General features: G+C 36.2%; 1 protein-coding gene across 6 annotated transcripts in view; it reads right to left on the bottom strand.

The window, feature by feature from the left end:
- Positions 1 to 14,145, bottom strand: part of DDAH1 (dimethylarginine dimethylaminohydrolase 1) — a 266,430-nt gene that overhangs the window by 30,558 nt on the left and 221,727 nt on the right. For all 6 annotated transcript variants that reach the window (XM_063718593.1, XM_063718601.1, XM_063718596.1 and 3 more), the window contains 3 exons: positions 9,643 to 9,742; positions 2,425 to 2,498; positions 1,334 to 1,453 (listed from right to left, as the gene is read on the bottom strand). In XM_063718593.1, the coding sequence (XP_063574663.1) occupies positions 1,334 to 1,453; positions 2,425 to 2,498; positions 9,643 to 9,742 (294 nt within the window). The remainder of the gene's footprint in view (positions 1 to 1,333; positions 1,454 to 2,424; positions 2,499 to 9,642; positions 9,743 to 14,145) is intronic.

Genomic DNA, 14,145 nt, shown 5'->3' with positions numbered 1-14,145 from the left:
CACCATTTATCAAATGTTTTCTTTCAAGACACCAGCTTTTTTTATATGCAAGAAGTTGACAGGAATTTCCAGATCGAGCAGAACAAAAGACATTCTCTAAAGTAAATGAACAAAAGCCACCATGATACAAATCAAATTCTGAGACAGATTGTTCAGCAACAATTAATAAAAGCCTTAGAAACAGAATCAAAGATACAGTTTGGGAAGAGGTGGAAGAAAGGCCAGGTGAGCTAGCTGAAAGAGTGGCAGATAATACAGAGGGGAAATTTAGCTCAAGGAAACGATTGCTTCCCAGCCAAACCACCACACTTGGCACTGAGGTAGAAGAGAAAAGACCTGAAAGAGCCTCAGGGCCCACAGATTTGCTGTCTGTGACTAAGAGGAACTTCTGGCTTTGGCCCTTTAATAAGTCATGCATGCTGGTGTGCAGGACCAGCTAAGAGGAAGGGGCTGCAGTCCTGACCCACCATTTAGTATTAGCACTATGACTTGGGGTGAGTCACTTGATCTAGTTTTCTCATCTGCAAAATGGAGATAATACCACCTCTCTCATTCATTTATTCATCCCTTCATCAGACATTTACGAAGGGCCCACTGTGGGCCAAGTGCAAAGGAGCATAATGATGAGCAAAACAGACACAGTCTTTATCCTTATTGGGTGTCCAGATCATCTCATGGGGTTGAAGTTACAGAGAAGGAAAGGGAAAGCACTGCACTGTAACAACAGAAGGTGATCTACTTTATCAATGACTTCCACTCTTGATTTAGCTGTGTGACCTGGGCAAGTCTAATTTTCTTCTGGCAAGTCTACTATCTATAAAATGAGGAAATTTCCGGTCTTAAAATGTTATTATTCCAAATGCAAATGAAGAAGTTAAGCTTTTTAGGTACTTCTGAATCATGGCTTTCTAAAAGATTATTATGAAATAGTCCAGATGCAACAAAAGGATAAGAATAATATAACAAACCCTGTGTACCAACTCTCCAACTTAAGTGAGAAAACATTACAAGGAGCTCTAGCTGGTGGCATGCCCTCCTTTCCCCTGAGGGATAATGTTGATGAGTTTGGTGTTTATTATTTTGAATCATGGCCTTTTTTAGGAAATCTGGTGTGTAACTAAAAACAGTTCACCAGTGAAGAGTTCTTCCTACACTTAGGCGTTCCTGGCTTCTAATGAATGTGAGGTCACAATAGTGCACATCACAGAAGCTCAAATACCTGCCTGTTCTCTCCCTGCCAACCCTGCTTGTTACTCCCCCAGCAGAGAGAATGTGAAAAACCCTGTGGCAGGCATCCCCACTACATTTAGAAGGAGCACAGTTTTGTATTTACCTTAAGGGCCTTCTGCGCAGATTCACTAGACCCAATTGCGATCAGGTTAGGCCCAGCCATGCTGCAGAAACTCTTCAAATGCAACCCATCTGCCACCGGCACTGTGGAGACTGCATAGTCCTACGTGGACAATAGAAAAACAAGCAGTTTAGTATTGTAGAATAATTCTAAAACTGATTAAAAACCTCCCTGAAATACACCTACTCCTTGAAGGCTGACAGGGACCTTGAATATTTGGAAGAAAAACTGGGACCCACAGGTTTGGATATTGCTAGTTAAACGAAGACTGCTTCTAAGAAGACAGCAGAGTCACCAGATGTGTGATTGCTGCAACATCTTTGCTGGCTATTTGATCTATGGAGTGGGCTACTCTGGGAGGGTGTATTTGAATACCCTGTGTAAACAGTGGCTCAGCTGGAGACTCACATCCTCATGGGGAACGGAGCATCTTGAGAGTTATATCCCTTCCTATGCAGTGTAGAGAGCCAATCTATTAATAATCAATAGAGTAAAGGGACCTTAAGAGGATGTATGTGCAACACCTAGCACAGTTTCCAGCACACAGAAGGCACTCAAGCACAGGTGACCCCTGATTTCAATCTAAAAAAATCTGTATTTCATAACAGAGTCAATTGGGTTTCCAGGTTTTTTTTTTTTTTTTTTAGAGACAGGGTCTCACCATGTTGCCCAGGCTCATTTGGAACTCCTGGGCTCACGCAATCCTCCTGCCTTGGCCTCCCAAAGTGCTGGGATTACAGGTGTGAGCCATCACGCCCGGCCTTCCAGATTTTTTTTTTAAGTTGTTGATTGTTCCAGGAACATCTGCCAGGTGGTTGTATAATTATACACTGGGGGAAGACAGAAGATGCCCATGCTAACTTTGTTGTTCTTGTGGTAGCCCAGTGAAGCTGAATTATTGAGGAATTTGAATTTTATAGCTTCTAAAACTTCTAGTAAATGTACAAATATTACGAATTATTGTACAAAGCCAGTGAAGCGTAAACACCATTACTCATGACATTGATTCAATGGTTCTATGATTATTTATTAAGTAATTACTTTGTGCCAGGCATAAACTACCTTTTACCTACCTTAAAAGTATCAGCCAAGATTTCAGCACCTCGTTGATTTGTCCTTTTGGAAAGGCCCACAAAAAATTCTCTGCCTATAATAGATGTCATGGAACACAGTGAGTGGGTGGCACCAGTGACTGTACATCATTTCTTTTATCTATAAATAATAACCTTAAAGCATCACACAGTTCTCTCTTACCACAGAGGACAGCTTCACTAAAGAGACTACAAAAAATGATTTCAAACTACTGCCCTTAAGAATAAAGGTTTTCAAATTCAAAAGGGCAGAAAGCAGGATGGTGGTTTCCAGGAGCCATGGGGAAGGGTAAATGGGGAGTTATTGTTTAATGGATAGGAAGTTTCAGTTTGGGAAGATGAAAAAGTTCTGGAGATGCCTGGTGGTGATGGTTGCCTAACACTGTAAATGTTCATGCCTCTCAACTGTACACTTAAAAATGATTAAAATGGTAAATTTTATGTATATTTTACCACAATAGGAATGAAATTTTTATTTAGGCAATAATAAACACATTGATAATCTCTGATCAGAAATTAAGTAATAGCAATGACAATTTAACAGTAAAACAGTTCCTCAAATAATATCATTTTGCTCAACTTTGATGAGGAAAAAGAAAAAATCGATTCTGAGCTGGGGCCATGGTCTGTAGGGAGTTTGTACATTCTCTCTAGGCCTGCATGGGTTTCCTCCCACATCCCAGAGCTATGCACAGCAGGTGAATTTTCATGTTTACAGGGTCCCAGTCTGAGCAAGTGTGGGTGTGTGGGGGTGAGTGTGCTGTGATGGGACGGTATCCTGTCCAGGGCGGGTTGCCGCCTTGCACCCTGAGCTTCCAGGATACCCTCCAGCCACCCTCGATGACCCTGAACTGGAAGAAGTGCGTTAGAAAATGAATGGATACAAATGATTGTAATAAAGTATCCAATAATCATACAAATGTACAACAATAAACGATGTTGTAGGAAAGTGCTCAATGAGCCCACCGTATTTGTGATTGTTTTGAGCTGTATGGTGGGAGGCGGGGCTCCTTACAGTTTTAGCTTTGCAAACATTTATTCCCTGATTTAACCCACCACCACTACAACTGCTGTCACTCAGTAATTGGCCAAAAATTGGGCAATTATCTTGTTTTTATTAATTAAAAAAAATGTGCATATGGCTGACATTTATTTCAATGCTTAATATTATAAGTGTTTTGGGTTTTGATTTAGAAGCTGGGTGATATTTTTGTGACTAGAAATATGCCAGAGGAACTTAACTCTTGTTTATATTAGCCTACGGTAAAAATGGTTTTGTTATATGTCACTTCGCTTAAAAGTCACAGTTTCCACAAACCTATCAACATTGTTAAGTGAGAATTTATTATACTACCTTTTTTTTTTTCACTAAAAGAACAGTACTAGACATTGTTGATAAATTCGGATTCTTTTCTTATAAAATGATCACGTGAGGCCTGAGGAAACAATCTGGGGAAAGTGAGTTCAGTGCTGACTGGTCTTCAGGTCCAACCTCTTGAGAGCCGTGTCTTTGAAACTACACATCCATATATTTGAAATCAAAATATCAAAAGATACCTATGTACAAAGTACAAAATTTCTGCAGGATGAAACTTCCTTCTTATTTGACTTTTCTGAAATTCAGCAGTTTTTCTACTCAGAAGGCAAAACACTAGATAAAAATGGTCTCTTAGTTATAGGCAAATAATTATAGTATGGAGTTAGGCAATACATAAATGTGGGAATTCTCATCTTCCCTTTATTTATTGAAATTCCACATAATATGTGGAAAAGATAGTCAAAGAGAAATTAGTATCTTTTTGCCTCAGAGTATTATGGTAAAGTATAAGAAGAGTAGCCATGCAGAAGGAAGTGCTTGATAGATTTTATAAATATTATAACTTTAATCTTTATAATGTCCTTATTAAAGGGGCAAATGACATAGATCAGGTGATGTTATGACAACATCCAAGGGCTTATGTTGTTGGCAGACAAAGGAATCTTTTGTGGCACACTGACAGTTTTTTGGGTAATGGTATGATTGTGTTGTCCTTTAAGAAAACTCACTATATAAAGATCAAAATTTAACTCAAGGAGAGGTATTTTACTTGAAAAAAGTATTGTGCACTTTATTAAATAGTCAGCTACAATGAAAAAATACCAAGTTTCCTCAATTCTTTCAAGATAAAAATAGGTTTATAAATTAATTTATTTATAACTTTTAAGAAAATCTTTTAAGAAAAACATAATACTCTGAGGCAAAAAAATACTGATTTCTCTCTGAATATGTTTTCTCACATTTCATGTGGAATTCTTTTCCAAGAAACAAAGGGAGGATGAATATTTCCACATTTATGTATATAACAAATTTATAGGGTGGCATGCATACCATTTCCATTTTAAAAGACTTAGGTGTTCAGAGCGTGATGCGGGCTGATTGAAAAAAAGAAAAAAAAGGCTAAGATGTGATGGGAAAGTACAAAGAGAAGGATGCTGCTTATCTCTTCAAAGTAGGTTGGACTTCTGTCTCTGGCAGTACGTTGGATGAGATCTCCTAAATAATCTTCCTGATGGAAACAACTAAAATACTGAAATGGACATCTAAATTTTTTTGATGTCTTTTGTGTCATTTTCTTCTATGCCAATTTACATTTTTGTTTTTCCCCTTCCTGTCTCAGTCATTTATAGGAGAAACCAGGCCATTTTTCCTACTGACTGTCCTACATTCTTGCTTTGACTGGTTGCTTCCTCTTATAACTTAGCATTTAAATTTTTTCCTTTATCCTTTGTATTTTCAGTAAGCAGGCAGTTTCATATAGATGGTTAATTAGATGCTCATTCATATATTTTTTAATAGGACTACTGTGGGTTCAAGTGGCATCAGCCTGATTCCCTCATTATAAAGTTTCCTGTCAAGCTTTCATATAGCAGTTTTAATATCATTTGTTGATCATTGCACAGATCCATTATTTTTATCAGGAATCTGCATTTACTGGCTGCAACCCTAAAAAGAAAATCTCTCCTCAAGTGTTTGGTCTACTTGAAATAAAATTCATAAAGGAAAGAAAAGCTAAATGCTTGAGTTTTTCTTTTACATATAAATTATTAGAGTTATGAGTTAGTGTTCCACCAACTTGCAATAATAACCAATAAGTTTTTAAAAAAAAAATCATTACCTTTGAATGAATCAAAGATTAAATCACAGTGGAAATTAGAAAACATTTTAAAAAACTAAATGATAACAGAAATATCCATATCAAAATAAGGAGTCTGCTAAAGTAGTACTTGGAGGCCAAGTTACATAGCCTTAAAAGCTTACATTAGAGAAGATGAAAGGCTAAAATTAATGAGATAAAATTCCAACTTGAGATGTAGAAAAAAAGAGAACAGAGTAAAAAGAAAGAAATGTGAAGGAAGGAAATACAGAAACAGAAAAGAAACATTCAAGAGAAAGAGTTCAACCAAGCCAATAGTTGGTCCTTAGGAAAGATTAATAAAATTAACAAACCTCTGGCAAACAAAGAAAGAAGGCATAAATTAACATTACCAATGAAAAGATAGTATAGCTATAGTTGCTGTGAAGCTTAAACAGATATTAGAAAATATAAATAACTTTATACCCAACATATTGAAAACTTAAAATAGATAAAATCTTAGAAAATGGAACGCATCAAAACTGACTCAGGAAAATCTAAATTGTCACATAATCATTAATCAACTAAATCAGTTTTAAATTTCTCCATAAAGAAGGCACAAGAGCCTGTTTCCAAAGTTTAAGGAATATATAATTCAAATAGTACTGATTTCAGAGAATAGAAAAAGAGGAAATATTCCCTAATACATTCTATGAGGCTAATGTAACTCTTTTATCAAAACCAGACAGGGATAACAAGAAATATAAATTATAGGCCACAAAAATAATAGTCATAACAAAATACTATCGAACTAAATTCAACACTGTGTTAAAAAGAGAATACATCATGATCAAATTTGATTTCATGCCGGGGTTGCAAGACTGGTCAAATATCAGAAAATGAATTAATGAAATTAACTACATCAACAGATTAAAGAAAACCATATAATCATTTCAGTGACACAAAAAAGAGTTTACTCTATCACCTGAAATTCATTTCCAAGTGTTTATTTAGAGAAACTCTTGTATATGTTCCCAGGAGACACACACAAGAATGTACATAGAAACACAGAAGATAATCCACAAAAACTGGAAAACATCCAAAAACACATCAGTAGTAAAATTAATACATACATCATTGTGTATTCTTATCACAGAGAACTACACAACATTGAAAATGAACTACAGCTACACACATCAACTTAGATCAAAAGTAGAAAAATCACCTAAGAGTTCACATGATGTGACTCTAATAAAGGTATCTTGTAGCTTTATAAAACTACAAGACAAACAAAACTAAAACAACATACACTTTAGGAATACATGCATGGAGGCAAAACTCAAAGAACAACAAAGCAATAATTAACACAAAATTCAAGACAGTGGTTACTTGAGGCCGGGGGAGAGGCTGGTTGTGACTGGGGACCCCACAGGGGTGTCTATGGTCCTGGCAATGTTCTATTTCTTAAGTCAGGAGGTAGACACCCAGGTGTTCATTTTATTATTGATCTTTAAGCTGTACATAAACATTTTATAACTCTTTTTTAATGTACTCTATATTTCATAAAAATAAATAAAAGTAGAGGTAAGTTGCTGTCTATTTAAGAGAAATGGGATTGAAACAATTTTTGCCAGTAGCTGCTTGCCTGACTGACAGATTTCCCAGCAGGAACAGGATTTGGAAAGCAGCTTTCCTTCTGTCCATTTCCTGATAAATTATTAATGAGGCTTTGAATTACAGAGAAAAGAGGACATAGAGCACATAGAAAATGTTACAGACCTTATTTCTTATCTAACTCTTCCTAATCCAAAAATTGAGTGGTAATAGTTGTATAACATTATGAATGTAATTAATGTCACTTGAATTGTACACTTAATAATGGTTAAAATTGCAAATGTTATGTGTGTTTAACCACAATAAAATAAAAGAGATGAAGAAAAGTGACAAGCAGAAAACAGAAGGCAGGGACACACATTAGGTGTGAATGGAGTGCCAAGGAGGTAAAGATATCCCAACATCATCTCAGTTTTGAACAAAGTAACTATTAACACATTAACTTAAGTATTGAATATAACAAATAAAAAAAGTCTACAGGTAGTATCAAAGGCAAGCCTAAATGCTTAGTACCTACTTTGAAGATAGGTCAAAACTACTAGGCTTGAGATGCTAGGGAAAGACCTTTGACCAAAAGAAGAGACTCCTAGTGTAAGTTGCACTTTCACACTGAGGAGATTTTAGGGGGTCTTTCTGGCTCAGCTGCTAAAATAAATGGTTGTGAACATAGCTTGGTTAAGCCATATTTCAAAAGTTAACAGTACCTGCTTACAATAAGTTATTCATTGCATGGCTATGTTCTGATAAAAAAGAGTTATATTGTAAGGAAGTATGATTTACACATCTAACTCTTCACAAAAGTCTATTTTTTGTTAGAGAAACAGACTGTTGTTCTGTACTGTCAAAAAGAATGAAAGTGCCATCAATGGGAGACACAAAGAATATTCTAAGGGGAACTTACTAGGCAGATTCAAAGAATGCCTGAGTCTGCTTGGGCACACCCAGAGCTAAGAATGCAGCGTAGGCCTTCTTGACTCCTTGTTCTGTGTTCTTAGGGTTCAATGGGCATGCAAACCAAACCCCAGAGACGGACCACTGCATGTGACAGTGGCAGCACAGGTGCAGTACACAACTCCAGGGCATACTATTCACACAATCCCTAACAAGAATGGCGCCCCCAGAGCTGGCAACGTGGTGGCCCCACCCATAGCGACAGTATGTGACACTTAGCAAAGAACTACTTAAACGTCACAGAATAAACACTATTCCTTCTTCAGGAACATTAATTATGTCCAAAGTAGGTAATGCAAAACATTATTTTGATATTAAAACAAAAATGGCTATATCTTGACTATACATATATATGAGATTCAACATAAAATTAACATCAGCCAAAATATTAGACTTCCAAGAAGCTTCACGCTTTCAGTGGGCCACTTGGGGCCACATTCCCAAGTCCCTGAGGACCAGCCTTTGCTGTCAGGGCTACATTGGTGAAATGTATTCTCTGACATGTCTGGGAAAATAAACTCTCACTATAAATTAAAATTACTATTGATTATCTTGCTCATCAGTATAACCAGAATGAATTTGGGGACCCAGATTTTACACATGATTTTATACAACACTAATTATATGATAAATGAGTTGAAAAGGTTAAATGCTAAAATTACTGTTTCTTTAGTAGCCACATTACACATTGTAAAAACTGACTCCAGTTAGATCAATAATAATATTAGCTGTTCATATTTTGTTGAGTTCTGCTATTATCCATCTGGCATTAAGCCAAGTCGATTTGCATAGAAATTATTTAAATCCACCTTGCCATCTGGAAAGAAAATTATCTGTAAATGACACTAATCTTAAGAATCCTTTAAATACAAACCAGACATACAGTAACACAATGGAAAACTATGCAACTTATAAATTCATGTTGTAGAAGAATAAAGTAGAAGCAAGATACAAAGTGGTGATGTACATACCAATAATGTTCTTGTAAAAATATGCAAATATATATATATACGAAGTACTAAAAGGACATATATACTAAATACTAAAGTGATTATATTTGAATAGAAGGTCATTTTTTTCTTATTGTGTTTTTCTGTATTTTCCAATTTCCCTCCATTTAGCATCTATTACTTTGGTAATTAAAACTACTACAATAGGCCGGGCACGGTGACTTATGACAGTAATCCCAGTATTTTGGGAGGCTGAGGTGTGCGGATCACCTGAGGTCAGGAGTTTGAGACCAGCCTGACCAACATAGTGAAATCCCATCTCTACTGAAATACAAAAATTAGCTGGGCATGGTGGCACACATCTGTAATCCCAACTACTCAGGAGGCTGAGGCAGGAGAATCACTTGAACCCAGGAGGCGGAGGTTGCAGCGAGCCAAGATGGTGCCACTGCACTCCGGCCTAGGTGACAGTGAGTCTCTGTCTCAAAAACACAAAAAACTATAATAAAACAAGTAAATACAAGCCAAGTATTAAAAATATTCTTGGATAGAAAAAATAAATACAACTATACCTGTGAATAAAACGTCTCCGCCATCTAAAGTTGCATTTTCATCTTTCATCTCTACTATATTGAGCTGAAGTTTTTCTAATGCTTCTTTCATCATGTCAACCTGTTTGAAAATAAAATGATTCAGATTAATATGCTACAATTTCCTAACAAGAAAAAACCATCCCAAACATCTAAACACTAAATCATGCTCTCATGCACACACTCACACACATCCACACTCATATACACACTCATCCTTGTGAATATATAATGTATGACCAGTCATGATCATTTGTAAGAGAAGAAATGATCTGTTAAAAATTGTTTATTTTGTTCCTTTCTAGTGTAAGACTGAGTCAATATAGTGTCATTTTTTCTGTAGAAAGGCTGAGTAGTTGGAGGCTGACTAGTTAAGACACTGTTGGAGTACAACCAGTTAATGCACCATTGGAGGCTGACAAGTTAGGGCATTTGTTAGAGGTTGACTAGTTAGGATATTGCTGGAGTCTGACCAGTTAGCACACTATTGGAGACTAACCAGTTAGGGCACTGTTGGAGGCTGACTAGTTAGGCACATGAGTAAAGGAAGGTGGGAGGCAAAGCACCCAATTATCCTACCCTTGCCAAGAAATAGAAGATTCCATTTTAAATCTTATGTCAGTCATTTAGTCAGAATTGCACACACACAGTATAATACATGGAAGGAATATCAATAACTCGTAACTTGAAATCTCAACCCATAGGACAATCACTGTTTTCTATTCAAATATTTTCTAAAATGTCAAAACATCCTTTGCTTCTCTGTAAATCTAAACTGTGTTAGTTATATTCAAACAGTTAATATGATTACCCATCGCTTAAAACCTAGCTCCTTAGAGGTGATTAACAAGTTCAACAATTACAATCAAACCAATGAATATCTGAAAATAAATTTCAGGAATTTCTATGATTCCAGGGCATGTCTAAAGCACAGAGATATTCTGGGTTGAATTAAGGAACACTTCTATTGAGGCTTACTTTAATATAAGAAATGAATGTGAAGCATAACAAATTGAAGCTCACAATTTAATTCAAATCCTTCCAGTAGCTCAACAAAACAATTTAAATATTTTCAAAGGTCTGCAAAACCTTTAGGATAGTAAAGACACACAATGAGATAACTTGAATAGGGGACAAGGGAACAAGAGATCACATCACACTGGGCAAAGCAGGTAGTTCTGCCAAAATACAACATGCTGAGTACACAGTGTGAATTGTCAGTGAAGAGTTTAAGAGACACAAATAGAGCAGAGTTACTTCTAAAGTAATAAAAATATGGAAATACTTTGACAACAAGCCTGACATTCATGCATTCAAAAAACATTTAAAGAGGATACAAAGTAAAATAAATATATCATCTCATCCTTGTCCTGGAACTCATGTAAAAATTCCACAAACCAGAGTGACTCAGAACAATAAAAAATATTTCCATGGACAAAATGGTTTTAATGTTGTAGTAAATACATTCAGTGACCTCTTTTAACAGCAGAATAGGTTTTCCTATGTAATAGGAAGTGGAATTGTTGCTACAGCATAAAATAAGGAGCAAACACAATATTTACCATGACTTGTTGGGCTACTATGAACCCAGGAAAACACAACTGTTTCCTTTTGACATCTCTGCCTCTTTGTCCATGGAAAATTCACTGAGCTTAGGAAGAGATCATGAGAACAGATGTACAGTTACTTTTTGTTTCTATTACTAATGCTACTGCTTCTATTATAACTCAACATTTCAAAGATTAGGAGGAGTTGAGCAATAACATAAATGTTGGTTTGAAAAGTTTGTATGTAACTATGCAACATCTCAACTCAGGAACTGTATTTAATTCTTAAAAGTTAGAGGAGAATAGAAGTAGGGAGTCTACTATATACCAGTTTCAGAAACATTACATCTCTTTAAATGTCCTATGTCTTTGAAAATTTAAAAGTTTTAGAGGATAAAATGTTTGTGGTTTTCTTTTCTTTTTAAGCAAGAACAGCTGCACTGACATTAAAAAAAAACTAGCTTTTGTGCAGGCGCAGTACTTAAAAAAATTCAATCACATCTATACAAACAGTCATCAGGATAGGTCCATACCACACATGTTGATGATACTACATTACTTTCAGAGTTAAGCACATGGACAAGATTTAAAAAAAATTGTAAACATCAAGTAAACAGTTTTGAGAACTGCAGGGCCATATGGCATCAAATCGGCAATGCTAACCCGAGGGAGATTTCTGGAGAAGAAGTGAGAGGCTGAACTCGGCAGGCTGTCCATTGGGAACCACACACTCTTGGCACTGAGGTTCCGCTGAAGCAGACAAACTCAGCTGCAAACAGGCCTGACACATGGGTCCATAGCAAGCCAGCTATTCAGGCAGTTAGAACACTAAATATAACTATAGAAGTGGGAGTTTTTGCAGGAAAAGATCCAAACCATGAGCCTTTAAGAAACTGCCCATTCTGTGGTTACATGGCCATGGTTAATGTTGACTCAATTAACTTCCAAGAGGAAAAAAAATGACCAAATAACACACCCACCTTTCATTGAGACAGTAACCCTGCAGTGTGGAACTTAGCATTACTCAGAGAAACCATCAGGACAAACAGTATTAATTCCAACGGCTGAGCTGAATGGGTCATTTTAGCCCACAAAATTAGAAATAAAAAGGGAAAATTAGAAAAACAACCAACTTAATTTAAGCCTTAGAGTATAAAGTATATACAGTAATTTTCATTCTTTACTCAAAAGATTTACAAGACCTTTCTTCCCTCCCTTTTCATGCTACGTGCACTTTGCATTTCATTTTAAAACAATGTTATACTTGCATTTTTTGCCCCATTTTTCTCCTTGTACTATTTATCACAGCATAGATTTCTTCTCTGGTCACAGCTGCTACAGATCACCTCTGCTGCTTATTGGGTTCTGCTACTTATTAGCCAGTGTCCTCAGGTTATTTAATATTCTGAGCCTCAGTTTTCTCACCTTTAAAGTGGGTATTTATTCATTATAGTATCAACTTTTTAGGCTCCCTCTGGTCATTAAATACATACAAGTCACACAGTATTTGCTGAATAAATATTTTTTTTTAATGAATAACAGCTTGTGTATACACAGTGACAGATACTTGTACTATAAAATTGGTGCACAAGAAAAAAGCTGTTGTTTTTTCTTATATTTGGACATGTTTCTTGTGTTTTATCCCTCCATGACAGATCCCATCTGCTTTCCTGTGAATTGAAATTATAGATTTTTTTTTTTTGCAAAGCCAGTATACAGTTAGAGCACATACATTGAGGATACATTTAAATTTAAATTTAAATAATCCAAATCTGATTTCCTTCCAGCTCCTGGAAGCTGTCAAGACATGTGGCAAATTTCTTGTGTAACCTCTGCTTTGAAATAGCCCTTGGAAAGTACTACATAAGGTGGGAAGTGGGCCTGTCTGGTAGGATGTTCCACAGGACTCAAAAGAGCATCAGCTAAGATGATATGGAATGATCACAGTCACTGAGAACATTACCACTCTAAGGGACCCAATCAGTCTAAAGAATTCTTTCTCTTTCTTAATGCCTGGTCTCCCTCTTTACCTTTCCCTTTTCTACTCTCTTCTTTCCTTCTTTGATGGCTCTCATTTCTGTCCTATCATGTTTTCATCATTATCCTGTCTTCTCTTTTCACTCCCTTTAGACCTTCATGGTGAGTGGCAAGAACCAGGGATTAGAATAAAGTCTTTATCACTTATTAGCAATGTGACTTGGATAAATTCACCTCGCTGAGTCTCAGTTTCTTGACCTGCAAATGGGAATAGTGCTTTCTCTCTAACAGGGATTATGTGAGTAACAAATAAGATAATACATGTAAAACACCTAGCTCAGTGCCTGGCATATTGTGCTCAAAACTAGTAGTTGATGATATTATTATTTTGCCCTAAATTAACTCAGTCCTTTGTTTGGATTTTGGCTACCTTTCAAAAACAAGTAAAAGATAAAAAATACAATTTTCTGTATTAAATAAAACATCTTTTAAGTTCAGTTTTCCTTTTGTTCTTGCAAAATCTCCCTCAAACCTAAAATACTAAAAAAACTCCCCAAAACCCCAAAACTCTCCCTAATATAAAACAAAAGAAAAATAAAGCCTTATATAGTTTTACTAGGAAGCTATATTCATAATAACTTGTTATAGCACTGTTAGTTTAATACTCTTTATTTCAGGGCAATATTTTCCAGTTGATCCTTTCCAAAATTGACTTTTGCTGTTTATTTTCAGTAATGCTCCTTTTGAATGTTTCACATCTTCGTTCTAAATGTTGTGAATGTGCTTGTGGGGCCTGGTGAACAGTTCTGAGCTATGGCTCCTTAAAGAATATGCACCAATCTGTTAGCCAAGCTGCTTTCCTTCAGCTGTTTCTGCTGCTAGATACTATGAAATAAACGTGACCCTCAAAGTTGGCCTGTCTGTGGTTGACATGTCTCAGTCAACCACAGTTCTGCCATGT

This window comes from Pongo abelii, chromosome 1 (assembly GCF_028885655.2).
Source record: "Pongo abelii isolate AG06213 chromosome 1, NHGRI_mPonAbe1-v2.0_pri, whole genome shotgun sequence".
In the NCBI taxonomy this organism is placed as follows: domain Eukaryota; kingdom Metazoa; phylum Chordata; class Mammalia; order Primates; family Hominidae; genus Pongo; species Pongo abelii.
This window is presented reverse-complemented; position numbering and strand designations above follow the sequence as displayed.